A 25,410-nucleotide genomic window follows, 5' to 3' on the forward strand; every position below is an offset into this window, starting at 1 on the left:
TTTAAAAACCTTTAACAGTTGTGTTATAACGGTCCCTGTTATAAAGTTTCATAAGAAAATATTTAATTTTTATTGTCATTGTTATTGTGGTTGACCCAGCCAAAAAGCACATGCATGTCAGAAGAGAACTTAAGGTAATATTTATATGTATATATTTCTAGATAGTTATTATATTTAGTCTTTTGTATTATAACTGTACAAATGTGTGCTTAAGAAACTAAACCAGAGACGTGGACAAAATAGGATGCTGTATTTTCCCACAGGTAAAATCAACTGATTACTTAAAAAATACATAAAGATTAATTACTTAAAGTAGGGTCCAGTTAGAAGCTAGTGAGGGATTGGGATACAGGGATGACAATGGGTGGCAGGAGACAGGAGGCGACATCGTCAGTCGCTCCCAACGGCTGTTGTGGGTGTGAGCAGCGTTAATGTCCTGGTCGCTGGCGGTGACATGGCGCTCAGCTGCTCCAGATCAGCTGCTGAATCCTCGACAGCATCGTTGCCAGCTCCGTTGCTGCCATTGTTGCGTTGCACGCTAAAGAAACGGAGCAGCGTCGTCTCACTGTTCCGCCGGCTTGAGGTTGGCGTCCGCAGATGTGCAGCATTTGCATCTGTGTGCGAGATGCGTCTCCTGGGCGTCGCCTGCAGTCGAGGACTGCATTCCGAGTTGCGCAGACTCTGCAAGCGTGGCGAGGCCAGGACATCTGAGTTGCCCACAAGTGGCGAAGACTCCAACTCGCTGTTCATCTTCTCGCTGAGCGTAACGGGCGTTCGACTGCTGGACATGAGCTTCTGTTTGCGTATTTTGGTCAGCCAATCCACCTTCTCCTTGGCCTTGCGTTTGGGTGACATGATGCCCAAATGCGGCGCCTCGCCATCCAGCACATAGTTGGGTAAGTTCGAGGTGGGTGAGTAGATGAGCGAAGAGATTGCTGGAGGCGTTGTGGCTGAGGATGTAGTGTTGGTTGCTGCTGTCGTCGCCGTCGTCGACGCTTGAGCGGATGTTGTGGGTGGCGAGGTGTAGGGAATGTGATTCAAATGATGTTCGCTGAGCGGAGATGACTGCTGGCATTTATTAGGTATGGGCAACGGGTTTATCTCCTCGCTGTTCTCCTGATTGCAGCCGGGCATGGTGGTCTCCTCCTCTCCGATGACGGGCAACGCCAACGGCTGACTGGCTGTGCATGCGGGTCCAAACAAGCGACGTCCTCTGGACTCCAATGGCTTAATACGTTTCTGCAGCGGTTGCTCCATGATGGCATCGCTATTTGCTGCCCCCAGCATGTCCAGAAAGGAACGCTTTGTGGCCACCTTCTCCACGGAGCTCGGTGTACGCTCATTCTGATCCATCAGACGCTTCAGTGAGCGCGGCGTGGACTCTAGATCTCGCAGATTGTATTTGTGTTGTGTGGCGTTCTTTGGCTGCTTCACAAACTGACGCACATAGCTCGCCTGGCCACGATACTGCCCCGCCAACTCCGTGGAGGTCAGTGACTCCGGTGTGGGTCCAATGCGCCAGATCTTGTGCCGGGCATCATCGCTGCACGTGACAATGGGACGATCATGGGTGGCGCCCCAAGCCACGCATGTTACCTCCACAGTGTGACCGGATAGTGCCACCAGCGGCTCAGCCGCATGCTCCAGATTCCAAATATAAGCACGCTCATCACTGCTTCCACTCAGCAGATACTTGCCATCCGGACTGAGGCAGCTCTTGATATAGAACGTGGAATTGAGTAATCCCTTATAGCTGGCCAGTGGCTTGGGTGAATACGAGACCAGATTGTAGCAATAGATGGTGTTGTCCATGCAATTGGCATACAAACGTGTTCCCGCCGCATCCACAATGAGATTGGTGAAGCCCTTGAAGGTCGAGTGTCCGGCATATGGCAAACTATGACGTGGCAGCGGCTCCTTCTTGTATGTGCTATAATTCCGCCTCAGATCCCAGACTTTAATAACGCCATCGCCGGCGCCACAAGAGATGAGCGTATCATTGTCCTGGAAAGCCAATCCTGTGATGCTGCTGGATGTGTTGCTGCTGCTCGATGTTTTGGGCGTACGGGTGCGTTGTTTACGCTGGGATTGAGGCGTACCCGGTCCACCAGTGTGACCACTGTAGATGCAATTGTCCACACGTGACGTTAGATCCATATTAAGATTAGCACGTATATCCCAGATGAGTATGGCACCATCTCGACCACCAGTGGCAAATACAGCCGGATCCGTTCGCTTAAATGCAGCTGTTTTCACGGAGCGTGTGTGTCCGACGTAGGAGTTGAGACCACGGATTCCCGAGCCAGCCACCTCCCAGAGACGAGCGGTATGATCCCCCGAAGCGGACACAAAACGCATCTGTCCTGGCGCCCATTCCAGATCGAAGACAGCATTAAAATGACACTGTGGCGCACTCAGAGACTGCTCCTCCGGCTCCTGGTTGCCCTGTGTCGTGTCCTGCAGCGCAATCTTGCCATCCTCATTGGCTATGGCCAAGATGTGTCTATAGCCGTCACAGTTGGCAAACTTGGCGGAGAATATTGGCGGCTCCGGGTTGAAATCCGGACTGTAATTGGCTGGAGCAATGCCACGCCAGCTGTCCTCCTTGGATACGCAGAGGCGGCTCAGTGCAAAGTCATAGGTTCGATCATTCGCTATAAATATATAAATATACAAACAAATTAGTGTCAAATGCTTGGCTTTGTTTACGTTCTAGTTTCTCTTTTCTGGCCATTTTCGCAAACTCTGCGATATTTGCAACATTTACGTTTTTCAAGTCATTGTACTTTATAGTGGCTGCATTACTTCTACTTTAAATGCATATGTAAATCGTTAATTACACGTTATCTTCATTAAATTATTTTGGCGCTCGAATTAACCGCGAAAGGAATTCGAGCGCCAAAAAATTCATGAAACTCCCGCGCAACGCGTTTAACTTACCAAGTCCATGCTCTCTGCTGCGTAATTTGTTGTATATATTCATTATTAATACTACAAGGCTTTAATCCACTCCTTCCAAATGAGTTTTTAACTATTTTATTTGGTATAAAAGCTATTTCTTTTAATTGTTTGTGCGCGCAGTTAACACATATTTTTTTCGCTAGCGACGCAGCTGCAATGTTGTTTGGAACTAGAGTTGTATCGCAATCGTTCGGACTAAGATCTATTGAACTAATCCCTGAAGTGAACGAATGAACTAAATCCCTGACTGTAGGTCATTTAGTTCAGTGAATGAATCCGAAAACAAATCGTTCACTGAATAGATCCCAATACATTTCGTTGGTTGATTTAAGTCCCATTACATCTCGCTGAGATACACTGTTGATAATATATAATAAAATTTGGATTATATAAAAATTAATTTATTGTTTTTAAAAATTTCAACATCGCTAACCGCCGCTATAACTTGGCAGCACTGGTGCGGAAGGCTGCCACCCAGTCCAAATTGCAAATTTGTTTGCACCTAAGAAAATTCACCTAATTTTAAATTTTTCTTAACATTGAAAATTAAATTTTTTTTAATTTTTGAAGAATTTTTGTTAGAGTTTTGTAGATATTTTTGAAATTTTTTTTTAAATTAAATTTGTAACTTCTTTTTCTTGGGCTGATTCAGTATTTATTAATAACAGAATGTCTGATACATTAAGAAATAAAATTAAGCAGCGTTACTCCTCATAAGCACTTTGCTCCTCACTTAACATCTGCAAACGCGCGGAGCTTAAATTTTTTCTTGTGATTTAGCAAAAATTTGACTCGGCCGGTGCATAACAATGTTGACTAGTATTTAAGCTATGTTTCATCGTAATTTCAGCTACTTTCCAGACAGAAAAAGCTTTTTATTTCCTTAAGAAATTGGCAGCAGTGCAACATTGCTCTGTTATGAATTTAAAAGAGAAGTGCTGGTAAGTTTTTCGTTTGTGCTCACTGTTAGTAACAGTATAGTAAAATGTTAAGTATGTAAATAAATGTTAGTTAGTTAAGTCGCTCGTTTGAGGTGCGTCGGAAAAACATCGCTGTTGCAAAGTTCTTTTTCGCTATATAGTGTCTGAAAAGTCGGAGGTCGTTAGTAGAAAAAGCATTGGCTCCGACAGCCTATTCACTGTTCTAAGAAAGTGAAAGTTAATTAAAAACAGTGCAAATTATGTAAAAGCATGCGACAATAGTTTGCACATGTATATATGTATTTATGTATGCGAATGCTTGAGTGAGTGTGAGTGTTTTAATTATTGTTGCTGTGTGAAATCAGCACCCGGCTTATCAAAGTTTTCGCTTTTGAGGAGGCTGCGCCGGCATTGGCATTTCATTCTCAGGCCATTCCTTAAAAACAAGCAGGAGCAGCGACTGCGACTGCAACAACAAAAAACAACAACAACAACAAAAGGCGACAATACAAATAGCATTGAAAATTGTCGGCACCTTTTTTGTTAAGCGCCACTTAAAACGTCTAGTGAACAATAAACCGCTATCATTTGCATACAATAATATTCGTCATAGACCTTTGCCGTAGTTTGTCTATTCATTAAATGCTCGCCTTGGTATATTCGCTATTGGCTGTCGGCCATAAAATCTATCCGCAAAGGTGGATAAGGTACACATGTGTACAGTGTACACTGCTCTGTAAAAGTCGGCGAACATAACATGTATAAAGTTTTTATGACTTCTAAATATAATAAAATTATTATGTGAGATTGTAGGGCACTCCTTTTCAGTTATCAGTACTATAATATTGATTACCCATAACTTGTACAAATACTTTTAAAGCTGACCGTTTTGTTCACATGATTAAACTACTACATGAACTATATACATTTGTAGGTAAAACTATATTATACAAATGTGTATCATATACAGACATTTGTTTATTCGCATTCAGAGAATTTGATTTTCTATTATTATTGTTGTTTAATGAATTATTCTTAAATAATTAAACGAAATTTGTCTGAAATGGCAAATTTATAAATCTCTTTTTTTTATTAAATTGCTTTTCAGGCTGATCAATTTACATACGCAACAATGTGAAGAGTGATATCTATTAAGAATACAATAATTTAAAAAACAATTAACAGAGTTACGATCAAAGTTAACAATTTAATTAAAATGGTTTCGATTAGTGCTTTCGTCCAACGATACTTTAATTACATCTATTGATAACTTCCGATTGGGGGAAGGAAGAAGAAGATCCGGCCATCAGACTGGAGGAGTCACTCACACTTAAGCGCATTTTTGCACGCAAAATTGCTTATAAGAAAAAATCCAAGTCGATTTTAGCGGCCATGCGAACTAAAAATTTGATAATAATATTAATCGGTGTGATAATCGTAACGATCGTATTTATCGCATTTGGACCCGCTGGCGAACCGAACGATAGCTTTAAACATATCGTGGTGCAAACTCATCAACAGTTGAAGGAGCTGCAGGTGAGTCATTTGTTATTAAATTATGTTAACACACATACACGTACACGTACACGTACACATGTGTTTTGTAACTAACTGTGTTATCGTTTCTAGCCAAAAGGGCCAACAAATCGAAAAACTATATTTAAGCGTGCCTCTTGTCGTTGTGATAACGTTCTTCTTATCAGCACAAATACGTGTCAACTTTTAACGTTTTTTTCGTTTCGGCAAACATTTCCAATGCATAGAAATTAATTTGATTTTCATTCAACAATATATGAATATCAATTATCTAGGCCAAATCTTTATAATACATTTTCAAGTACTTTTTATCATTAAATTGGCCCACAATAATGATTGACAGATGTGGCAAAAATATCAGAAAGGATTTTCTTGATTATATGATATGATTCATTTCGAGTATTAGAGTGACAAATCTTATAAATTTTAATTGAAACATTATTCAATTTAAACATTTCTGTGACTAATGCAATAATTTATATAGTCAGTCTTTTATACTTGTAGCATTTGAAATGTTCAAATTAAATTAAACTTGATGCCTTTATGATTTGTTTATGCTCTTGACCTTTGCAGGTATTAACTCATATGCCACGCCCACAAGACATTTAAACTCTGGCCACATATCTATGGTAAAAGCATTTATGCTGATTTTCCGCTCATTTTCCACTCATTTTCCAGAGGCTTTTAGCTAAATTGAAACACGTCTGAGTCTTCACTTGAAGAGCTTTGAAAAGGGGAGAGGATACGAATACGAGGCTAACTGGGCAAAGCCCATTGCCAAGGCAAACAAGTAAATGACCCAAAAGATATCATCATTTGGCTCTAGCATGCCAATGTCTATTTGTTTATCCACCCTGTCTTCTTTCGTCCTGTCCATCATCATTTGCATGTGCGCCCACGTCCTCAAGTTCCGGACATTGAGTTGAGAATGGCCAAAACCAGCCAAAACAAGCTAAAACAGTCAGTGAGGCGACCCCTTTAACTTTTCTGTTTACATGGAAAATTCGAAATCAAAATTTTCTTTTGCTTACACAAAACATATGCCCATATATCTGATATTTAATGTATATACATATATGTATATATATATATATGCATATGTGTATTTTACGATTAGGCCCACTCTGTTTGCCTTAATTTTGTGTGGCCAAAACGTTTACTGTTTGCTTTAATTAGATTGCGGCAGGTGCTTTATGGCCTGGTCCACATATTGATATTGAATTACATGTTTTTCAGTGGTTTCACATTAGGCAACTTTATGGCCCAACTTGGTTTTGAGTTACTCCAAATGTGACACGCAATTGAATTTACAAATAAGTTGAATAATATTTGTTAATGAAGCAAATAAATTTTGATACTACTAAATTCTTCGGCTGACCAAACACTGCTATATGTAAATCAAAATAAATTCGAACTTTAACCTCGATTTTAACGCACTTGCAGGTCGAATTTCCCAAAACGACGTCCTATCTCCCGATGAAATTATCTTAGGTATATTGTGTCCAAATTTCAACTATGTAACTTAAGCGGTTTGGCCTGTGCAATGCTAAATCAGTGAATGAATGAATAAGGTCAAGGAGTTTTATATAACATATATAGATTTAAAACCTTTGATATTCTATGATAAGTGCTATTACCAACAATATTGTCTGTCTAACCTGAATAATAGCAGTCTAAGTATTTGTTTTTACTATCTGGTAAATCTTATCAAAAGTTCTGGCTGATAGTGTACTCGATCACGTGAATAAGTCGCTGAAAATGTTGTAGGAAACACCGTAAGTAAATAAAACAACACGTAGCAAAGTCGTACTCATTGTGAGAGAATTACCTGCTGTTTCATTTACTTGGTGGAATAAAAGTTACTCTATTCTCTTTTTAGAATTGTTAAAAAATTCCAATGCAGTGACTAATTGGTTGAATTTTTAGTGGGGTTAGCTTTAAGTCTTATATTGCCAACAAATAAAAAATAAATGGAGCAATTTACTTTGTAATACCCTGTAACCAGTGAAGACAAGAGTATTATAACTTTTAGCAATAATTTGTGCATACATAATCAATTATATCAAATTAATAAATATAAAACTAAGGGATTTAATTAGATTATTACATATTTTTAAATCTTTTATTTTTATGAATGAACAGAATGAAAACAAATCAATTATAATATGTTAATAAAAAAAGAAAAATTAGTTAAAAATTATTATTAAGTGCCAGTTTCTTAATTTATTTTACAAAAAACTTAATTTGTGTAGGTTTTTTTTTTATATTTAAAATTTTTGTTCTTTCAGCTTTTGTAGTTAAATAAATGTAACGAGAGAAAAGTATTAAAATACACATACATGTACAAAATATTTTACTCTGGGGTACAGGGTATCTATTAGCCTACTATATAGTTTAGTTACCATTTAAACAAGAGTGCCGATTGTTTAAGCCAAATCAGCTAGACAGCTAGACTTATGCTGTCAGGTAATAAACTAGTTCCCAGTGTTTTAAAAACAAAAGTCACAAACAACAGCAGAGAGAAAGAGAGAATTCATTGTATTTTGTTAAGTCTGTATTTAATAGATATATGTACAACGCAGTTGTATCTATTGCGACTTGATAACTGGTTTGTCCAATGCTCCGCTCGTGTTACAATTGTAATACCTGAGTTGAATGCAGGTGATTGACGGTGTTTGTGCTTCAAGAGCTCTTATAAATTCAATACAATATTCAACACTCTTGCACTCAGCCAATTGAAGCGATTTTTTTACCGTCCTGCTCTATTGCATCGAATTATTGACAAAACGCATTCAAGTGAAGGTGTTTGTAATATTGTCAAGTATCAAGACTATATCGTAAGCTGCTCACGCTCTATCTTGATGATAAATAATACATTTCAATCATCATCATCAGCAGCAGCAGCGTTGAAAACTGCATCAAAAGTGACGTCAAGTGTTTAAAGCCGCGGGTTGCCTTTCTTTTCGAGAACTTATTTTTTCCCAGCGCACAATTGTTTGTATTATAATATATTTCTCAGAATGTCAGCAATTACACGGTTCCGTTGCTTACAATCTCAATACAAGTATGTGAGAAAAAATATATTCTGTGTAATTTAAAACCTTTTTTTGAGAAGATTTCACAACATGTCAAATATGTGCATATGGATGTATTTATTCCACAAAGAAAAGAAGGTAGAAATACTATATAATAACTCTATAATACTATTGATAATGTGCACCGTAATTTCATGACTCATAACATCATTTACATAAGTTTCATAAACCTTTTTTTTATGCCATTGTTAGTCATAATTTTTGGTGAACTATGCAAGCCTACGATGTTGTCAAATGAAATTTCTAATATCTAAAATTGAAAACAAAGCATTAACGATAATTGTAAAGTGGCGTCATTGCAAGTTTATGGAAATTTCTGGGCCATAATCTAGATTAATTGATATCCAAGCTAGCTAGCTGCAGTGTCTACCCATCAACTGACCCTTGGCAGCAAGTGACATGAATTAATTGCATAGTTCGCTGTCTTTCACATCGCTCGGTTGATGTTGACCCCGTGTCAAGTCATATTCCTGTAGTACGCTCGATATTGTTTAATAATTGAATCTAATATATAGCATAAATGAGCTTCTGATGACCTGGCGAAAAGAAAAGACACACTGACTGTCGCCTGACACAATGTCCATCATGACAGTGAGTACCAACAGTTGGTGCTCTAAACAAAGATTATTTATGCAGGCAAAGTGGGGGAGTGGGGAAATGAGTGATGTGCAGTGCAGTGACAGGCAGCTGCTTGAAGGACCTTCAACTTGTCAACTCGATAGACCGCAATTTAATGAATGTCGCCATAATCTAGTTTGTTAAAAATACACTAGTTACAATGTGGTCAAAGGCTTCACAATACAGTCATCGCTAAGTGAGTAAAACAGTTCAAAAGAAACTGATATCTACATGGGGCTACGGTCAGGATGTATAACACCAATTAAAATTTATATTCTATCAGTTTGATTCAGATATATCAAAAAACAAAAAACTTGTTAACACAAATACTTGATTTTCGACTGAGTGTCTCTATGGCAGCTATATGATATAGTGGTCTGATTTGAACAAAATTTGATTAGGATGTATAATACCAGCCCAGATGTATATTGTGTCAGATTGGTTGACATTTCTCAAAAAACCAAGAAGTTTTTCATACAAAAACTTATTTCTCAAACTATCGTTGCTATGTCAGCTATGTGATATAGTAGTCCGATCCCAAAAAAAACACATACTTGATCTGCCTATGGTATCCAGGAACCTACTTACCAAGTTTGAAGTCTCTAGCTCTTATGGTTTCTGAGATCGACGCGTTCAGGCAGACGGACAGACGGACAGACAGACAGACAGACAGACAGACAGATAGACAGACAGACAGACAGACAGACAGACGGACAGAGATAGATTGACTTGGCTGTTGTTCCTAAGCAAGTATATATTTACTTTATAGAGTCTGCCACGCCTCCTTCTGCCTATTACATACATTCTGTCAAACATATAATACAGGGTCTAAAAGGCCTTTAATTAATTTAATACTTTACCTTTGAACAACTGAACAGGAACAACGATTTACAATTAGCACTGTTGCTAGTGTAATTGCTTATAAATGTAATTCGATCAAAGCTTGAGTCCAAGGCAAACGATAGCTTGTTCTTTAAATATTTAAATTATCGCAATCAGAAAAAACCAACGCTACAATGTTTTACTTTTGTTTTTCTTTTCTTTTTTTGCTTCTCTCGTTTCTTGTGTGTTTATACAATTGCTGACCAAGTTGTTGTGTGTATTGTGTGTGTGTGTGTAACGTTGCCCCTCCCCGACTGCCACTTGAAACATGCCAACATTTTGAGTCACGCGCCGCGTCAAACACAAACTCAAATTGTCGCATTCAAATTGTTACTCACGTGCCGAGTTGTATTACAAAAAAAAAAAAAAGAAATATAAATTATACTGCCGACTTTTAGGCGCTACATAGCATGTGGCTAATAGGTAAAACTGGCCAGGTCGGTCAGCACATGGCCAATTAGAATAGGACTTAAGGGTTCTATATAGCTTTCATTTTATTGAGTTTTTATAATTTTAAAACAATTAATTCCTAACACCATTGACGAACTCCTGATAGCTGATTTTACCATCGTTATCGAGATCGATTTCCCTCATCATATCATGGAACTCCTCCTCGGTACATCTTTCGCCCAGATTATACATAACCGTGCGCAGCTCGATGGGCGATATAAAACCATCCTCATCGCGATCAAAGAGCTTGAATGCCGCCATAAGATTCTCATCCTTGTTGAGACCCTCCATGCGCTTGAGTATCATCTGCAGAAACTCGAAAAAGTCGATTTCCCCATCGCCATCCAAATCGATTTCATCAATCATATCGTATAGCTCGGCTTCCGTAGGGAAATGTCCAAGATTCCTCATCGCAACACCCATCTGCTTGCTGGTGATCTTTCCGGTACCCAAGGGATCGAATACCTGAAAGGCAGCTCGTACCTCTTGCAGTATGTCGTCGTTCAAGCCTTCCATCATGACGCGCTAAATTTAAAACCCTTTTTCTATAAATTTTCAAAATACGGAAAGTATATTTTTGTTTTTTACACGGTGTACTCGACGTTTTCAATGCTCTCAACTGATTTTTTTGCTGAAATTAGATTTTTCAAAGAGAACTTGACTGAAATTATAAAAAAGTCTTGTCAATGTTCAAATTATTGAAAACAAATTCTTCTAACAAGTAAGTATGTAAGTGTTAAAAAAAATTACGAGGTCAAAACATGATTCATGAGATTTTGTTTGAAAACTGCAAAATTTTGGCAACGATCTTAACGATTAATTGAAGATTTAAAAAAAAAATATAGTTCCGTAAAAAAAAAAATTTTAAATGACGATTTAATTAAGAGTTTTAAACATGATCAAGCAGACGCTCCAAATGAAAATCGAATTAATTTAGACAAGCTAATGGTAGTTCTAAAAATTCTTAAGTCATTATACAAATAAAATTCTCAAATTATCCCACGTTTATTCAGAATTCGTAGGACTTATATAAGTGCCTAGGTTAATACAAAGAATTTGCAATTAAAAAAGTATTTGTTTTGTTATTTTAGATATTTAGAGCGAACTTGTCAATATTCGATTGGAATTTAATTCAACGATCGCTTATTGAGAAATTGGCCCTAAACGTATGCCACATATAAAGGATCATCTGTTGCACGGCCATAGTTTTTCATATAAACTATTTATACGAAGGGGTTGTCATCATGTAAATGAACTCATCCAATGTCACGACCCCATCCATATCAAGATCTGCCTCGCGGATCATCTCGTCAATATCCTCATCGCACATTTGCATGCCCAGGCTTATATAGAGTGTGCGCAACTCCGCTGACGATATGAAACCATTCTTATCCTTGTCGAAAATGAAGAATGCCTCTCGCAACTCTTCAATACTGGCACTGACAGTCATTTTTCTCAAGAGCGCCTCGACAAATTCATCAATCTCAAGGGTTCCATTGCCATCACTGTCCGCCTCATTGATCATATCCTGCACCTCGCTCTCTCTGGGCGTGCCACCCAATGCTCTTAGCATCACCTCTAGCTCCTTGGAGGTGATGCTGCCATCGCCGTCCTTATTGACAACGTCAAACAGCTCCTGAAAGCAATCCAATTGATCCTGTGTTAATTGTTCCATTTATGTGTCTTAAAGTTTAATTAATTTTTTTTGATTTTTAGCTATTTTTTATAAACGTTTTTTTTTTGTTTGTTTTCTGTGTAAGTGTTTGTGCAACAATAGACTAGATTTTAAGTTAACATGAATTTTGAAACATATCCTACTATCCTAATATAATTCAACACATGATAGATATTTTACTTCTATAATTATTTTCTGTCTGAGTAAGCCAGACTTTGGTGAAACATAAAACTAGAGAACTATATTGTTATAAAATTTTAAATTTTGATTAAATATACATACACCTTTGTTACAAAAAAAAAAAAAAAAAAAAAATCTTTTTTATTTCTATAATTGCATTTTACCTTCAAAATAATAAGTTTCAATAAACTTTCAATGCGCATGGTGGATTGATTTAGCAACGTTTCATGTGGTTGAGCACATACGTGTATATAGAGTCTATATTATATATTATAGACCCTGACACACTGTGGGTTAATAATTATATGTGCAGTGGGAAGGGGAGAGAGTATTTCAAGCTGTCATGCGATTTGCGGCGACAACATTCATTGAAAGTGGGATTCTGTCAGCCAGGCTCAAAAGCAGCTTTACTTTTCTCCTCTTTTTATTTGAGCCACAATTTGTTTGGTAGGCCAAACTCTTTTGTCGGCATGTGGCACGCCTTGTTGCAACTAGAAATTTGACAACCAAACCGGAAACATGCCATTGTAAACAATAGTTTATGACGTCCATTGGGACTAATTTTGTTGCCCTCTCCAAGGCGTGGCAAACAAATATATTTATTCCGCCTACCCCATTACAGTAAGTTCTCTCACATATGTTGCCAAAATCAACAGAAAACTGTCAACATTTTTGTGCTCTGCTCTTGGCCAAGAAATTTGTTTAGTCGAGAAAGTGAATTATTGATTAACTAACTTGCCAAGTTTTTCTCTTAACATGTGTAGGAGAGATTCGATTCTGTCTATATGCATTTGAGTTACGAACTTACAAGACTTTAAGACGCAAGCGCGTGGCAGACACTATAAGGTACATTCTTGTTCAAGTTTATTTCGTTTTTTCGATCGAATCACTATATCATATAGCTTCCATAGGACTGATAGGTCGAAAATCAAGTTTTAGTATGAAAAACTTTTTTTTTTTATGAGATATTTTAACTAAACAGATAGAATATGCATATAAGTTAGTGTTATAAATCCTGAGCGAAGTTAGTTCAAATCGGTTAACTATATCATATATCTCCCATAGGACCAATAGAGCGAAATTCAAGTCTTAGTATAAAAAACTTTTTTGTTTTATGAGATATCGTAACCAAACTAATAGAATACGCATTACAGCTAGTCTTATACATCCTGACCGAAATTGGTTTAAATCGGTCCACTATATCATATAGCTGCCATAGGACCGATCAAGCAAAATTCAAGTCTTAGTATAAAAAACTTTTTTGTTTTATGAGATATCGTAACCAATCTAATAGAATACGCATTATAGCTAGTCTTATACATCCTGACCGAAATTGGTGCAAATCGGTCTACTATATCATATAGCTGCCGTAGGACCGATGGGTCGAAAATCAAGTTTAGGTATGAAATTTTGTTTTTTAGATATCTTAAGCAAACTGAAAATGGTTTTATTTTATAAATAGTTTAGCTTTCTCAATTGAATTAATTTGTATTTTTTTATTTGCTTTTTAGGAGAATTTGCGTGTTGGCTCGGAACGCAAAAAGCTCGAGTTAGAGCCCAAATATTTGCTGTTGTTGGGATTCACATCGCCGCTGAGCACAAATAATTATGACAGCCAACACAAGGCACAACAACAGCAAACAGACAAGCCCAATTCGGCTGAGAGAGCGGGTCAAGAGGTCAATGAATTGCGACAGCTGCGTGGACAGGAGTATGGAGCTGGTCAGCAGGAGTTGGAACAACAGCAGGAGCAGAGGAATCAACGCAAACGTATAACGACGCCATACAATGGAACCAAGGCCAATTTCACCATAGTCACGTATGTGCAGGACGGACAGGCGGCATCGGCCATATTGTTGGCCCAAAACATTGCGGCCAAGTTGCCCGGGGAGTATCTGCTGATCTACGATCTGGGCGTGTCCGAGGAGCAGCTGCGTTCGCTGAGTGCCTACTGTAATAGCAGTCGCTGTGCCGTGATCACCTATGATCTATCCGAGTTTCCCTCGTTCGTCAACGATCAGCGGACGCACGCATATCGCCCGATTGTGATAAAGGATGCTTTAAGGCGGGCCAAGTCGGTGTTGTTCACCGAGAACTATATAAGGATACGCGGTGGCCAGCGGGAGCTGCAGTTGCTACAGCGACGGGTCAATGACTCCGGCGTACTCGGCTGGAATACGCCGACAGCTGTCTCCTCACGCACACATCCAAAGATGTTCGATTACTTTGAATCGGACGCCGAGGATTTTATATTTCTACGTATGGTTGATCTGGATGCCATCTTTTTTATGGACAACAAGTTTGTCGAGGAGAAGATCATGTTGCCATGGCTTAAATGTGCCCTAACATTGGAATGCATCGATCCAATTGGTAAGTGATTCCAACTCATGGTCAATTATGAGCATATATGTGATGTCTGTCATTAGTTATTAGACTCACTCCCTTGCACATATTAGGCTAATAGCACTGCCCCGCCTCAGTTACCAATTTTGGGCATGATTCACTCATTCCAAGGATCAATCACAAGCACATTTAAAGCTTCTCTATGTGACCAAGTGGCCCCAAATGGCCAAAAAGAACTAATGACCAACATTTGCAGCGCATTTCCCTGATGATAGCAAGCATGTCAGTTAATTGGGCACTTTGTGGGCAATCCACAACTTCAATCTGACATGTTATAGCTTTAAAAGCAAGTGAACTATATATTTATTAACTACACTCAGAAAAAAATCAAAATCAAATCCGAAAAAAATCGAAAAAAAACAATCGATCTCAAGAGCTGTCTAAGCTCGGAATTTCGTAAGTTGAGATCCAAAATCTTATTTCAAGTTCGGTTTTCGCAAGTATGGAAATCTTAAAACGAGATTTTTCGGGGATAATTTACGTACGTTTTGTGTTTAATTAAAGTCTGTAAAAATTCAAAACATACATTCTTGTACAAAACAGTGTCATAATTAATTAACTTTAATCTCAAAACATGCACTAGTATGTGTACTAAAATTAGGCAAAACACCAAAACTAAATACCATTTAATAATGGTGAATTTTCTTGGTTAACGAGCTTTCGGAATAGGAGCTGATTAGACGTCATATTTGCGTCGCTATAAGCAGTTGAGAATTCTAAGGTGCAACAATGAAAAAGAAATATCCCAAAACGTACTTGTTTTTAGTACGAAACGATCTTATTTTTAATTTCCTTTCAATCTTGAAAAAAACTATTTTAAGTACAAAAAAATCTTAAGCTAGTTTAGTACAAATATCTCAGTTGTTTCTGGAGGTATTTTTACGAGACTCACGGATTATATATTTTCCATGGTCTTTTATACTCTGATTTAGTTTGGATAAAATCGGACTACTATTTCGGATAGCTGCCGTAGGAATGTGAAGTCGGAATTCTAAAATTAAGATCGATTCATACTTAATTAAAGGTTTTTAGTACACTGCAATCTTAAAATTTTAAGAACGAAACGGTATAAATTCAAGTACGGTCGTACCTAATTTTTGGGTGGCAAATTTTTCTGAGTGTAGCTATGTTATATCGGTTTTCTACCCATTTTCCACCCACAAGGTCGAAACTTTGTAATACAATTTTTTTAATTACCTTAACTTTATTTGAAATTCAACTAGAAAGAATATTTTGTAAATAACATGATAAAGCTTTTAGGACTCTGACTGTGTATTTTTTTTATTTTTATTACACATTTCTCCACGTTGGGTTGAAATTTTTGTAACACTACTTTTGAAAATACTTAAACTTTATTCATAATTAATGGAAATTGTAAATAAACTAGCAAATCTGTTTTGTTCGCGTGCTTCGTAGAATCTTTATGAATTCCTTAATTGGGCCAAGTATAAAATGTCTAATTATTGTCCACAAAAATTTTGGCAAATCGGCGTGAATATTGCCAACTGCATATAGATATTCCCTGGGCTGAAGATTATAGCCATGGTCACCGCATAGCATTAGATTCGTATCGTAGATCACGTACCATGGCTCCAAGGTGCAAGCATAAAAGCCAAGTATTTTATAAAATATACCCATAAAGTAGGCCAGCAGCAGGAACATCCCAAAGGTCAAATATATTATGATGACGCCAATGGCATGGCTAAATTTGAATTTCTGCTGTTTAGTGTAGAAAACCAGAACGAACATTGTTGTAATCAACATCAATGGATATGCATGTAACTGTAAAATAAATATATGTTATCAATTGACTTAACAACTTTGCAGTCTTAAGTACCCAACGTGTCTGCTCAATGGGTATCAAATATACAGTAGTACTAATTGGCGTTGTGATTGATGTCAGCAAATAAACGAAGTAATTGAAAGGCCCAGATCTACGCCAGTTGCGGTAGATATATAGCCAGGTGTATATTACCATTAGACATGCGAAATATATGGGACGTATTGGTAATTCCATAAAGGGTCTTGGATGGAGAAGACATATTTCCACGCAGGGTATTGTCAGTGAAAACTGTAACTAAAACGAAAAGAAGTGGATTTAATTGTTAAAATTTTTTTTTATCATTACGAGTTTCATTAGCATTGTCATTATCATTAGTTTTATCCAGGAAATCAAACCGAAACAAAAATAGGTTACGGTTTCGGTTCCGGTACGTCCCGAAATAATTTTGAAAAAAAATTTTTTGAACGATTCAAAAAATATTTAAATGCAGATTGAATTTAGAGGACAAATTATGATCAAAATGACATTCCGCTTGAAAATCGGTTGAGTTTTGATCAAGTTATGACAGTTTGAAATTGGTCAGGCCTCGGAGTTAGTCACTTTACAAGTCAAAATTTTTATCCAATTCTTCATGATTTTTTACAAAAAAATGAAAGGTCTCAGAAACAAGTTTAAAGTGTTGTTTTATACTAAATACGATATAAGGAGTTGATTAAAAGTAATAACTTGAGATTTAAAATTTTGAATTTTCGAAATTTCAAAGGGGGGACCCTTAGCATCGAAATCGAATCTTGGTCGAAAATAATTAAATTTTCGAAATGAACAAAATTTGAATGCAGAATGAATTTAGAGGCCAAAACATGATCAAAATGACATTCCGATTGAAAATCGGTTCAGTTTTGATCAAGTTATGACAGTTGGAAGTTGGTCAACTCCTTGCCCACAACCGTACAAACGAATCAGTATTTGGTTCTTGACAGATAATTTTCATTCATAATCAATATCACTATGCATATAATGATTATTAAAAATGAGAATCGTATTAACATTAATTATGATTAAAATTATCATTTACATTGACATTCATCAAAATAATGATTATAATTGTAATTACAATTATTATAAGCATCGTCATTAAACCCGTTACTTAAAAAATACGTAAAAGGGTATCTTGTGTTCTTGTAATTTTAAATTATCATTATCTTTAGTATATCCATTTTTATAAATTTGTTTTGACATTGCAAAAATCATAAATGGAATTTTTATTCAATTTAAACTTACCGTTATTGTCATTGGCATTATCAGAAGCATTTTTATTATAATTGTTTTTTTTTTACTTTCCTACTTACAATTAGCAAGCAATAGAAACGACGCACAAATTGACGCCGTATTCTTAGATCAAGTATATCAAATTCCTGTGTACGTCCATGAAGATTATCCAACAATAGTTCACATTGTACGACTTTGTCCTGTGCTCCTGTGTAGACGGATAATTTATAGAATTATTTATAATTTTTAGAAATAAAAAAGTTCTTTGGCACCTGATTTGGCATCCATTGTTGTTTACGATTCGCCCGATTGTTAACTAAGTTGGGCATTATTGACAAACCTTAACCAAAAACCTGACCAAATGAGCATTCCGATAAAATATGTAAAAATTAAACCAGAATTCCGTTAATTTGATAATGCAGTTAGCGTGTTATCTATACTTGACAGTAATTGACAAACTGAGTGATAACATTTGCTCAATCTGTATATGTATCTGGTCGATCGTTTCAGAGTAATTTGATTTATCTAACCGTAACCCAAACCTGTGCTCTATACATTACTAAGTGTACCTTTTATTCTGTTTTCAGGTGCTCAATCGAATGGCTGCAAGTTTAACAAAAAGCCGCTTTATCGCTACTCCGGCTGTCATGGCTATGATGCATCAGCTTTCAACATTGTGCTGGGTTTGACATTGGGCCTGGACAACTCCAAGTATTCGTTGCCCAGTGATGGCGCAGAGAACATGTTCTACAAGGAGACATTGGAGCAGGCGACAAAAATATTGGAGAATCGTCGTAGAAACACCAGCGATACATCGGATCATCCATTCACGGACGACTGAGAAAATGCATCATCCGATGCATTTGATAATGACATATGTTACATTTTCTACATTGGTAAATACACACTCAGGAGCCGCTGGATCAAAGCAAGCAAATTGCTTACACTAAACATCATAAACATAGTCTTTATTATTTAGGCAAGATAACACTTGATACATAAAAAAGCACACGATTTCATTATTAAATAAACATAAGTACATACATATACATATGAATCATATCGAGATAAATTCGTTGTATCTTCAGTGAATTCTGTGGGGAGAGTTACCGAGTACTTAGATCAAATCAATTGAGAAGAAAATGTGCTATTTATTTATTACGGCCAGGCCAGATAAGAAGCAGCTTTTATCCAGAATCAAAAACTCTCCTTGCTTACTTATTTTTCTGAGTATCAATTGAATGTAATTGCATAATTGATGCTCTCCTATTCTTAAATATAGTATGAATATTTTGAATTAGCATGTAAATAAATAAAAAAAAAAAAGTACATAATATAAATGCATATATTTTGTGATTGTATTTGATAGTAACACACATATTCGTAAATATTCAATACAGTTAACTAAATATAATGACATAAACTAAATGTACTATATATAGGAAATGAGCCAAAAATGTTAGCTTAATAAAGTTAAAAGTACAACAATAAAAAAACCATGCGTATTTAATATTTCTCTTTCGATTTATTCTTATTCGTATTCGAGTATATGGTTAAAAGACAATTACATAAAATACACATAAAAATATTTGTAAGTATATAAGCATAATATGCGTCCTTTAGTCTGATAAAATAGTTACAATCCATTTTAATAAGAATTTTCCGTTGCTATTTTCAAATTTGTAATTTTGGCATACCATTTTATGGCCGTGTTTTATATAATTTGTGTGCTTAAATTAATCTTGTTTTAAATGTTCACAATTATTGGAGTTTCTTGAAAGATGTTGTCATTGTTTGAGTCCTGAATACATTTAATGATCAATATATATATATATATATATATATATATATATTTAGTTATATCATGTGTATAATTCGATTCAAAGATTCGAGTTTTTTTTTTTGGTAAGCAACTGTTTACCTTCTGGCAAAACGCATTACATAAAGAAGTATGCGCACACAATCAACGTATAATGTTAAAGCAGCAAATATATAATCCTCTGGGCTAAACTGATACTTGTGATTGCCACCAATTATCAATTGAGTATCGTAGATAAGCAGGAAGCTGGCAATCAAGGCACCAAAAATCGAAATTGCCGTCTCGCCAAATGTCGAACGTAGAAATCCGCCAGCGAATCCGAGAATTATCAAACAGACGACACAGGCAATTAGGACGCCACGCCAAGCAGTAAAATCATACTTGGTCTGTATGGCGAATATGGATAAAGCAATGATTAGCACTGCAGTTATTCCCACAGACATTAGCACCATGTTGGCATCCATTGTGCTGGCCACAGCTCCCAACAGTAGCGACATGGTAACCGTGAATAGACCCAGGCACACGAAATTGATCGGAAAGCTGCGTCTGGCAGATTCACAGCAAGCCATCGAGAGTAGGACGACTAGATTAACGATGACAGCAGCGATAATCAGTTGTGGGTTTTCTCGGACAAACCACTTGGTTGGCTCGTGGTATGTAAAGATGGCTATAATGCCACAGGTAAACAGTAACTGTGCCTGCAAGGGTTAAAGAACAATAATAGATTTATTTTAAATAATCCCTGTAATCTTTACTCTGTACCTTACCAAGAGAATGAAGTAGACTTTGCGAATGAAACCCTTCCGTATGCTTTGGTCATTGAAAATGATATTCTTTGGCTCCAGACTAGCATTATCCTGCATTCCAGAGCCGGCAACAATAAATCCAGTTGAATTATGCATTATAATATGTCCCGTCTCCAAGACTGGCGCCATGTTCATAGCGTCCATGCCAGTTACATTTGATGTATTCATATTTTCCGCAGATTTTCTTTCTGCTCCGCCTTGCGGTGCGGGCAGTGGAATTGGTGGATAACGTTCCCCATTGTTAAGTGGTCCTAAAATTTAATAACCATTAACCACTTTCATTCGAATTTCGAATTCGGAAAATCCATTGTTTATGTCTTGAAATGTATCTACAAATGTACATATATGTCGAATAAACAATGCGTCATTGACGCCGGAAAAACCGAAGTCACCATATGAACATACATACATACATACATGACTATACCTACAACTGAATTCTATTTACAATGCCTAGAATTTTATGCGGTTATGTGAATAAATTGATTTAAAATAAAATCTTGAATCATAACTGGTCAGTATTAATGTAGAAATTCAAGTACCGGTTATTGAAAAGTTATTGGTACATTTTTATCACTTTGTACACATTTATCAATTGGCAACATTCAACATTCGCAAATTCGAAAATGAGAAAGTTCTTCTTTTATTGGGTCGGCAACTTACTTTCAATGCTGCTCAAGTGTTCAGGATTTGTCATCCGATTATAGGACATTTTTGATTTTTGCTTTATTGATAAACTTTGACTTAAGTTGAGTCTTAGAGCAAACTTGCTCTTATCTCCTCCGTGTTACTTTGATAAATGGACCAATTCTCTGAACTTAAGAGATGGTACCGTGACGTGAGTTTTTCGAAAAGAGTGTCGGCTAAAGATTACACCAAAGTTTTGCGATACTTTTCTTCAAAAGTCAGTACTATATTTATTATATTCGCTAGGGAGCATGTTACGAAGACCTATTGGTTTCCAAAAATTTTGAAATTATTAAAGTCCTGTTTAGCAAAATTCATTCGTATTGCGTTCGTGTCATTTTTCGAAATTCTTATACACGACTTTTTGTTCTGGTGCTGCCACAAGCAGCTTGTGAGCGGCGCTGCCAACCTATTTAATTATAAAACAAACCGCGAAAAGTCGAATATGAAAAGCTTTTAGCCAAGAGCAGCAATTTCAAATGTTGTCAGTACAATTTGAGCCACAGCAACTGAAACAAGCTTAAATTCGCATTGTCTCAAAAAAACGAGTTTTAGCTTCCAGCAACGAACTAGTAAACGAAAAGTAAAAGTGAGCTGTACGTGTGTATAACCAGAGATGATTGTAATTACGAAATATTTAAATCTACTGTTGATTTTTCTGGGCGTACAATATCAATTTTGTAAAGTAAACGCATATGATCCCAATGATACCAAAATAGTAGAATGTTGTCTTCCACCTGAGGGAATGTTTGAGGCTTTCTATCCTCGCGAAGTGGAGGGCATTCCAAACAGTGCTTCTCGGCCAGCGCACGGTCATGGAAGCTTCTTTAAGCATCGAAATCCTGCTCTGGTGGACACCAAAAATGCTGCTGCCTATGGATACCGTTTTGACGGAAAGCGCCGTTTCAATTTTGATTAATTTTTTGCAAATTTTAACAATAAATGCACATGTACCACAATACAAATGAAAATTAATTAATAAATAAAGAACTAAAACGGAATGTTTCGTATCTAGCTTTTTAAAATTTTCCCGCTGTACACTGATGACTTATCGATATCGAAATGCAGCATTGTACTGCTAGACTGACATTTGGAATTGACAGTTGACAAGAAGAAGAACATTTTCTTTTCTTCAAAAATATGTCTTTGAAACAAATTTCTTGAACGCAACAAAATTCAACATTTGAAATTGTAAATATCGTTGAAAACGCTCAAGGCCAGATCACCAAAATCACCTGCAAATCATGAATGTGCGCAACTTCAGTATGCTGAAAATGCTAAAAAACTCTTGGCGCACGTAAGAATCTTTTGTGTGTGTGTGTGGGCTACGATAAACACGGCGCCCGGTAAATGTAAAATTGTATTATTTTTAATTCGTTATTTAACTTAGATTTCCAAGACGATTCGCAACGAAAGTAACAGCAGTCGGGGGCGATGAAATTGGCAGTGGTACGGGGATTGGACAAATAACCGGACGCGTGCGTAACACTGAAGGTGGACCACACAAGATAAACACGCCGTCAAAAGAGATTGTTACGCATTTGCCACCACTAACCGATCCACTGCCCAATTTGCCAGACGCTATCTACGCCGAACCGTTGGCTGAGAGTGCGACCACAAAGGTTACAACACTGATAAACGGATTGCGCATTGCATCGGAACCGCGTTACGGACAATTCTGTACGGTTGGCCTCGTGCTGGACTCTGGACCACGCTATGAAGTGGCCTATCCCAGTGGAGTATCGCATTTTCTTGAAAAGCTTGCGTTCAATGTGAGTGAAAAGTGTTGTTGTCTCATCAAACATTTATCTTAATGAGCTTAATCTCATTCACACAGTCTACGGTTAACTTTCCCAACAAAGATGCCATACTCAAAGAGCTGGAGAAGAATGGAGGAATATGTGATTGCCAGAGCTCGCGTGATACGCTTATATATGCAGCCAGCATTGACAGCCGAGCTCTTGAGTCTGTAACGCGTTTATTGGCTGATGTAACTTTGCGGCCCATCCTCAGCGAGGCGGAAGTTAGTTTGGCGCGTCGTGCCGTCAGCTTTGAACTGGAAACGCTTGGAATGCGGCCCGAGCAGGAGCCAATCCTTATGGACATGATACATGCAGCCGCATATAGAGACAATACACTGGGATTACCAAAGCTATGCCCGCCACAGAATCTGGACAACATCGATCGCAACGTGCTGATGAACTACTTGAAGTATCATCACTCGCCGGATCGCATGGTCATTGCTGGCGTTGGCGTAAGCTGCTGGACCCACTTAGTTTATTTATTGGCAAATTAATTCAGTTGATTTCTTGACAGGTGGATCACGACGAACTGGTGGAACATGTGAGAAAATACTTTGTGGAACATGAAGCCATCTGGATGAGTGAAGAGATGGCAAACCTGGGTCCCAAGCAGGTGGACACGTCGGTGGCACAGTACACGGGCGGCTTAGTTAAAGTAAGGGATGTCATATAGTTTACATTTTTAAATCTATAAATCCATGTTTAATTAGGAACATTGTGAAATTCCCATCTATGCGGCAGCTGGGCTGCCTGAACTGGCGCACGTTGTGCTCGGCTTTGAAGGCTGCTCCCATCAGGATCCCGACTTTGTGCCACTGTGTGTGCTAAACATCATGATGGGCGGCGGTGGCTCTTTCTCGGCCGGTGGTCCCGGCAAGGGCATGTATTCCCGTCTCTATACCAAAGTGTTAAATCGCTACCACTGGATGTACAGTGCCACGGCGTACAACCATGCCTATGTGGACACCGGCCTCTTCTGCATACACGGCAGTGCACCACCTCAGCACATACGTGACATGGTCGAGGTGTTGTCGCGTGAACTGATGAACATGGCCAGTGAACCGGGCCGTGAGGAGCTAATGCGCTCCAAAATACAACTGCAATCGATGCTGTTAATGAACCTCGAGTCCCGACCCGTTGTCTTTGAGGATGTGGGACGTCAGGTGCTGGTCACGGGCTATCGCAAACGTCCGGAACATTTCATCAATGAGATTGGTAAGTAATTCATCAAATCTAGCTGTATATTTTAATATATATTCTATATATTTGCAGACAAGGTAACTGCCTCCGACATTCAGCGTGTGGCTCAAAGACTGCTGAGCTCCGTACCATCGGTGGCTGCACGTGGTGACATCCAGAATCTGCCGGAAATGTCGCACATAACCAGCGCACTTAGCTCCAATGGACGCTCGCTTGGACGCCGCTTATCGCTCTTTAAGTAGCGATAAAACCAACCTTTCCCCTACCCCAATTGAGGCGTTAATTAATTCGTATTGCATTTTGTACTATGGGCATTCAAATCGATTTAAATTTGTTTAAATTTGCAATCCTTATACAAAATTTAAATTGATCCTTTTACTTTCGTTTCTGTCGATTTGTTATTTGATCAGCTATATTTGGTAAAAGCGATTTTCTTTTATTTTTGGAATGCCAAACGTTGTTCAATAAAATTGAACTAAACAAAACCATTTTATACTAGTGCAATCAATCGATCTGTATATGATCTGAAGCTGCTGCTTTTTCCAGTTTTAATTAAGTTATTATTTGCCACAGCAAATAGCATATTTAGGGCATACTGATAAGAAGATTTGTTATCTGCCAGTATCAAATATAATTAAAAAGAAATGGAGTACATTACTAAAGCTTTATATACCACATATAAATGGCAACTGGAGTTCGACTATATTTTGTATCAAGGAATAAAACCGAAGCCAATATAGGTTACTGTTTCGGTTCCGGTACGCTCCGAAACAACTATTTCGGTAAAAGGTTATATTTCAGTTATCTTCTATCGGTTTCGGTATCAGTACCGGTACTTAACGGTACTAAAGAACCACTTGTGAAAGGAGTATTTATGGAAAATTGGATGATGGATGGCTTAGGATCGAAAAAATATCAAATTTGCTAGATGATAAAAATTTAAATGCAGAATTAATGTAGAGGCCAAAAAATGAGGAAAATTACATTCCGCTTGAAAATCGGTTATTTTTTGATGAAGTTATGAGAGATCAAAGTTTTTGAAAAAATGTAAAAAAAAATGGAAAATTGGATCATAGATGGCTTAGAATCGAAAAATATCAAATTTTTAAGATGACAACAATTTAAAAGCAGAATCAATTTAGAGGCCAAATCATGATCAAAATGACATTCCGCTTGAAAATCGGTTAATTTTTGATGAAGTTATGAGAGATCAAAGTTATTGAAAAAATGTCAAGGGGTAGGTATGGAAAATTGGATAATAATTGGCTCAGAATCGAAAAAATATCAAATTTTCTAGATGATAATAATTTAAATGCAGAATCAT

General features: G+C 37.3%; 8 protein-coding genes across 10 annotated transcripts; 3 read left to right on the top strand and 5 right to left on the bottom strand.

Annotated features, from left to right (window-relative positions):
* Positions 1-43: 43 nt before the first annotated feature.
* On the bottom strand, positions 44-3,125 carry LOC117785574 (protein lethal(2)denticleless). The gene is made up of 2 exons (XM_034623659.1): positions 2,941-3,125; positions 44-2,654 (listed from the first exon to the last, which is right to left on the bottom strand). Exons 1-2 carry the CDS (start codon positions 2,981-2,983, stop codon positions 391-393), a joined length of 2,307 nt encoding a protein of 768 aa, XP_034479550.1. The 5' UTR covers positions 2,984-3,125; the 3' UTR covers positions 44-390.
* An 847-nt stretch (positions 3,126-3,972) lies between these two features.
* LOC117785582 lies at positions 3,973-19,086 on the top strand. 3 transcript variants are annotated; one of them, XM_034623671.1, is made up of 4 exons: positions 3,973-4,210; positions 4,990-5,417; positions 13,829-14,687; positions 18,360-19,086. In XM_034623671.1, the coding sequence occupies exons 2-4, from the start codon at positions 5,274-5,276 to the stop codon at positions 18,611-18,613; spliced, it is 1,257 nt and encodes a 418-aa protein (XP_034479562.1). In that variant the 5' UTR covers positions 3,973-4,210; positions 4,990-5,273; the 3' UTR covers positions 18,614-19,086. The 3 variants fall into 3 exon arrangements, with proteins under 3 accessions (XP_034479562.1, XP_034479563.1, XP_034479564.1); XM_034623672.1 differs by having other exon boundaries at positions 3,973-4,204; XM_034623673.1 differs by having other exon boundaries at positions 3,973-4,188.
* LOC117785588 (neo-calmodulin) lies at positions 10,484-11,028 on the bottom strand. The gene has a single exon (XM_034623681.1). It carries the CDS (start codon positions 10,979-10,981, stop codon positions 10,535-10,537), a length of 447 nt encoding a protein of 148 aa, XP_034479572.1. The 5' UTR covers positions 10,982-11,028; the 3' UTR covers positions 10,484-10,534.
* On the bottom strand, positions 11,444-12,300 carry LOC117785587 (calmodulin-beta). The gene has a single exon (XM_034623680.1). The coding sequence runs from the start codon at positions 12,135-12,137 to the stop codon at positions 11,682-11,684; it is 456 nt and encodes a 151-aa protein (XP_034479571.1). The 5' UTR covers positions 12,138-12,300; the 3' UTR covers positions 11,444-11,681.
* LOC117785748 lies at positions 16,104-18,138 on the bottom strand. The gene is made up of 4 exons (XM_034623962.1): positions 18,045-18,138; positions 17,853-17,980; positions 16,558-16,797; positions 16,104-16,502 (listed from the first exon to the last, which is right to left on the bottom strand). The coding sequence occupies exons 1-4, from the start codon at positions 18,058-18,060 to the stop codon at positions 16,104-16,106; spliced, it is 783 nt and encodes a 260-aa protein (XP_034479853.1). The 5' UTR covers positions 18,061-18,138.
* A 191-nt stretch (positions 19,087-19,277) lies between the features above and the next one.
* Positions 19,278-21,208, bottom strand: LOC117785584 (protein lifeguard 1). The gene is made up of 3 exons (XM_034623676.1): positions 21,061-21,208; positions 20,359-20,648; positions 19,278-20,289 (listed from the first exon to the last, which is right to left on the bottom strand). The coding sequence occupies exons 1-3, from the start codon at positions 21,107-21,109 to the stop codon at positions 19,690-19,692; spliced, it is 939 nt and encodes a 312-aa protein (XP_034479567.1). The 5' UTR covers positions 21,110-21,208; the 3' UTR covers positions 19,278-19,689.
* Positions 21,209-21,604: 396 nt separating this feature from the next.
* Positions 21,605-22,035, top strand: LOC117785589. Its single transcript, XM_034623682.1, has one exon. The coding sequence runs from the start codon at positions 21,701-21,703 to the stop codon at positions 22,001-22,003; it is 303 nt and encodes a 100-aa protein (XP_034479573.1). The 5' UTR covers positions 21,605-21,700; the 3' UTR covers positions 22,004-22,035.
* A 152-nt stretch (positions 22,036-22,187) lies between these two features.
* On the top strand, positions 22,188-24,740 carry LOC117785575 (mitochondrial-processing peptidase subunit alpha). Its single transcript, XM_034623660.1, has 6 exons — positions 22,188-22,381; positions 22,475-22,856; positions 22,922-23,338; positions 23,401-23,541; positions 23,597-24,101; positions 24,159-24,740. Exons 1-6 carry the CDS (start codon positions 22,329-22,331, stop codon positions 24,326-24,328), a joined length of 1,668 nt encoding a protein of 555 aa, XP_034479551.1. The 5' UTR covers positions 22,188-22,328; the 3' UTR covers positions 24,329-24,740.
* Positions 24,741-25,410: the final 670 nt, after the last annotated feature.

The sequence above is a fragment of the Drosophila innubila genome (genome assembly GCF_004354385.1).
Source record: "Drosophila innubila isolate TH190305 chromosome 2R unlocalized genomic scaffold, UK_Dinn_1.0 1_C_2R, whole genome shotgun sequence".
NCBI lineage: Eukaryota > Metazoa > Arthropoda > Insecta > Diptera > Drosophilidae > Drosophila > Drosophila innubila.

Excerpts from the sequence above, each read along its gene's own strand:
- LOC117785574 (XM_034623659.1), bottom strand. The coding sequence starts at position 2,983 with ATGAATATATACAACAAATTACGCAGCAGAGAGCATGGACTTG. Across the intron at positions 2,655-2,940 it reads CAGCAGAGAGCATGGACTTG|CGAATGATCGAACCTATGAC; the intron begins GTAAGTTAAACG and ends ATATATTTATAG.
- LOC117785582 (XM_034623671.1), top strand. The coding sequence starts at position 5,274 with ATGCGAACTAAAAATTTGATAATAATATTAATCGGTGTGATAATCGTA. Across the intron at positions 5,418-13,828 it reads AACAGTTGAAGGAGCTGCAG|GAGAATTTGCGTGTTGGCTC; the intron begins GTGAGTCATTTG and ends TTTGCTTTTTAG. Across the intron at positions 14,688-18,359 it reads GGAATGCATCGATCCAATTG|GTGCTCAATCGAATGGCTGC; the intron begins GTAAGTGATTCC and ends TTCTGTTTTCAG.
- LOC117785588 (XM_034623681.1), bottom strand. The coding sequence starts at position 10,981 with ATGATGGAAGGCTTGAACGACGACATACTGCAAGAGGTACGAGCTGCC.
- LOC117785587 (XM_034623680.1), bottom strand. The coding sequence starts at position 12,137 with ATGGAACAATTAACACAGGATCAATTGGATTGCTTTCAGGAGCTGTTT.
- LOC117785748 (XM_034623962.1), bottom strand. Across the intron at positions 16,798-17,852 it reads GTTTCTATTGCTTGCTAATT|TTACAGTTTTCACTGACAAT; the intron begins GTAAGTAGGAAA and ends TTTTCGTTTTAG. Across the intron at positions 16,503-16,557 it reads CCATTGAGCAGACACGTTGG|TTACATGCATATCCATTGAT; the intron begins GTACTTAAGACT and ends TTTATTTTACAG.
- LOC117785584 (XM_034623676.1), bottom strand. The coding sequence starts at position 21,109 with ATGTCCTATAATCGGATGACAAATCCTGAACACTTGAGCAGCATTGAA. Across the intron at positions 20,649-21,060 it reads ACACTTGAGCAGCATTGAAA|GACCACTTAACAATGGGGAA; the intron begins GTAAGTTGCCGA and ends ATTAAATTTTAG. Across the intron at positions 20,290-20,358 it reads AAGTCTACTTCATTCTCTTG|GCACAGTTACTGTTTACCTG; the intron begins GTAAGGTACAGA and ends TAACCCTTGCAG.
- LOC117785589 (XM_034623682.1), top strand. The coding sequence starts at position 21,701 with ATGATTGTAATTACGAAATATTTAAATCTACTGTTGATTTTTCTGGGC.
- LOC117785575 (XM_034623660.1), top strand. The coding sequence starts at position 22,329 with ATGAATGTGCGCAACTTCAGTATGCTGAAAATGCTAAAAAACTCTTGG. Across the intron at positions 23,339-23,400 it reads TGGTCATTGCTGGCGTTGGC|GTGGATCACGACGAACTGGT; the intron begins GTAAGCTGCTGG and ends ATTTCTTGACAG. Across the intron at positions 24,102-24,158 it reads ACATTTCATCAATGAGATTG|ACAAGGTAACTGCCTCCGAC; the intron begins GTAAGTAATTCA and ends ATATATTTGCAG.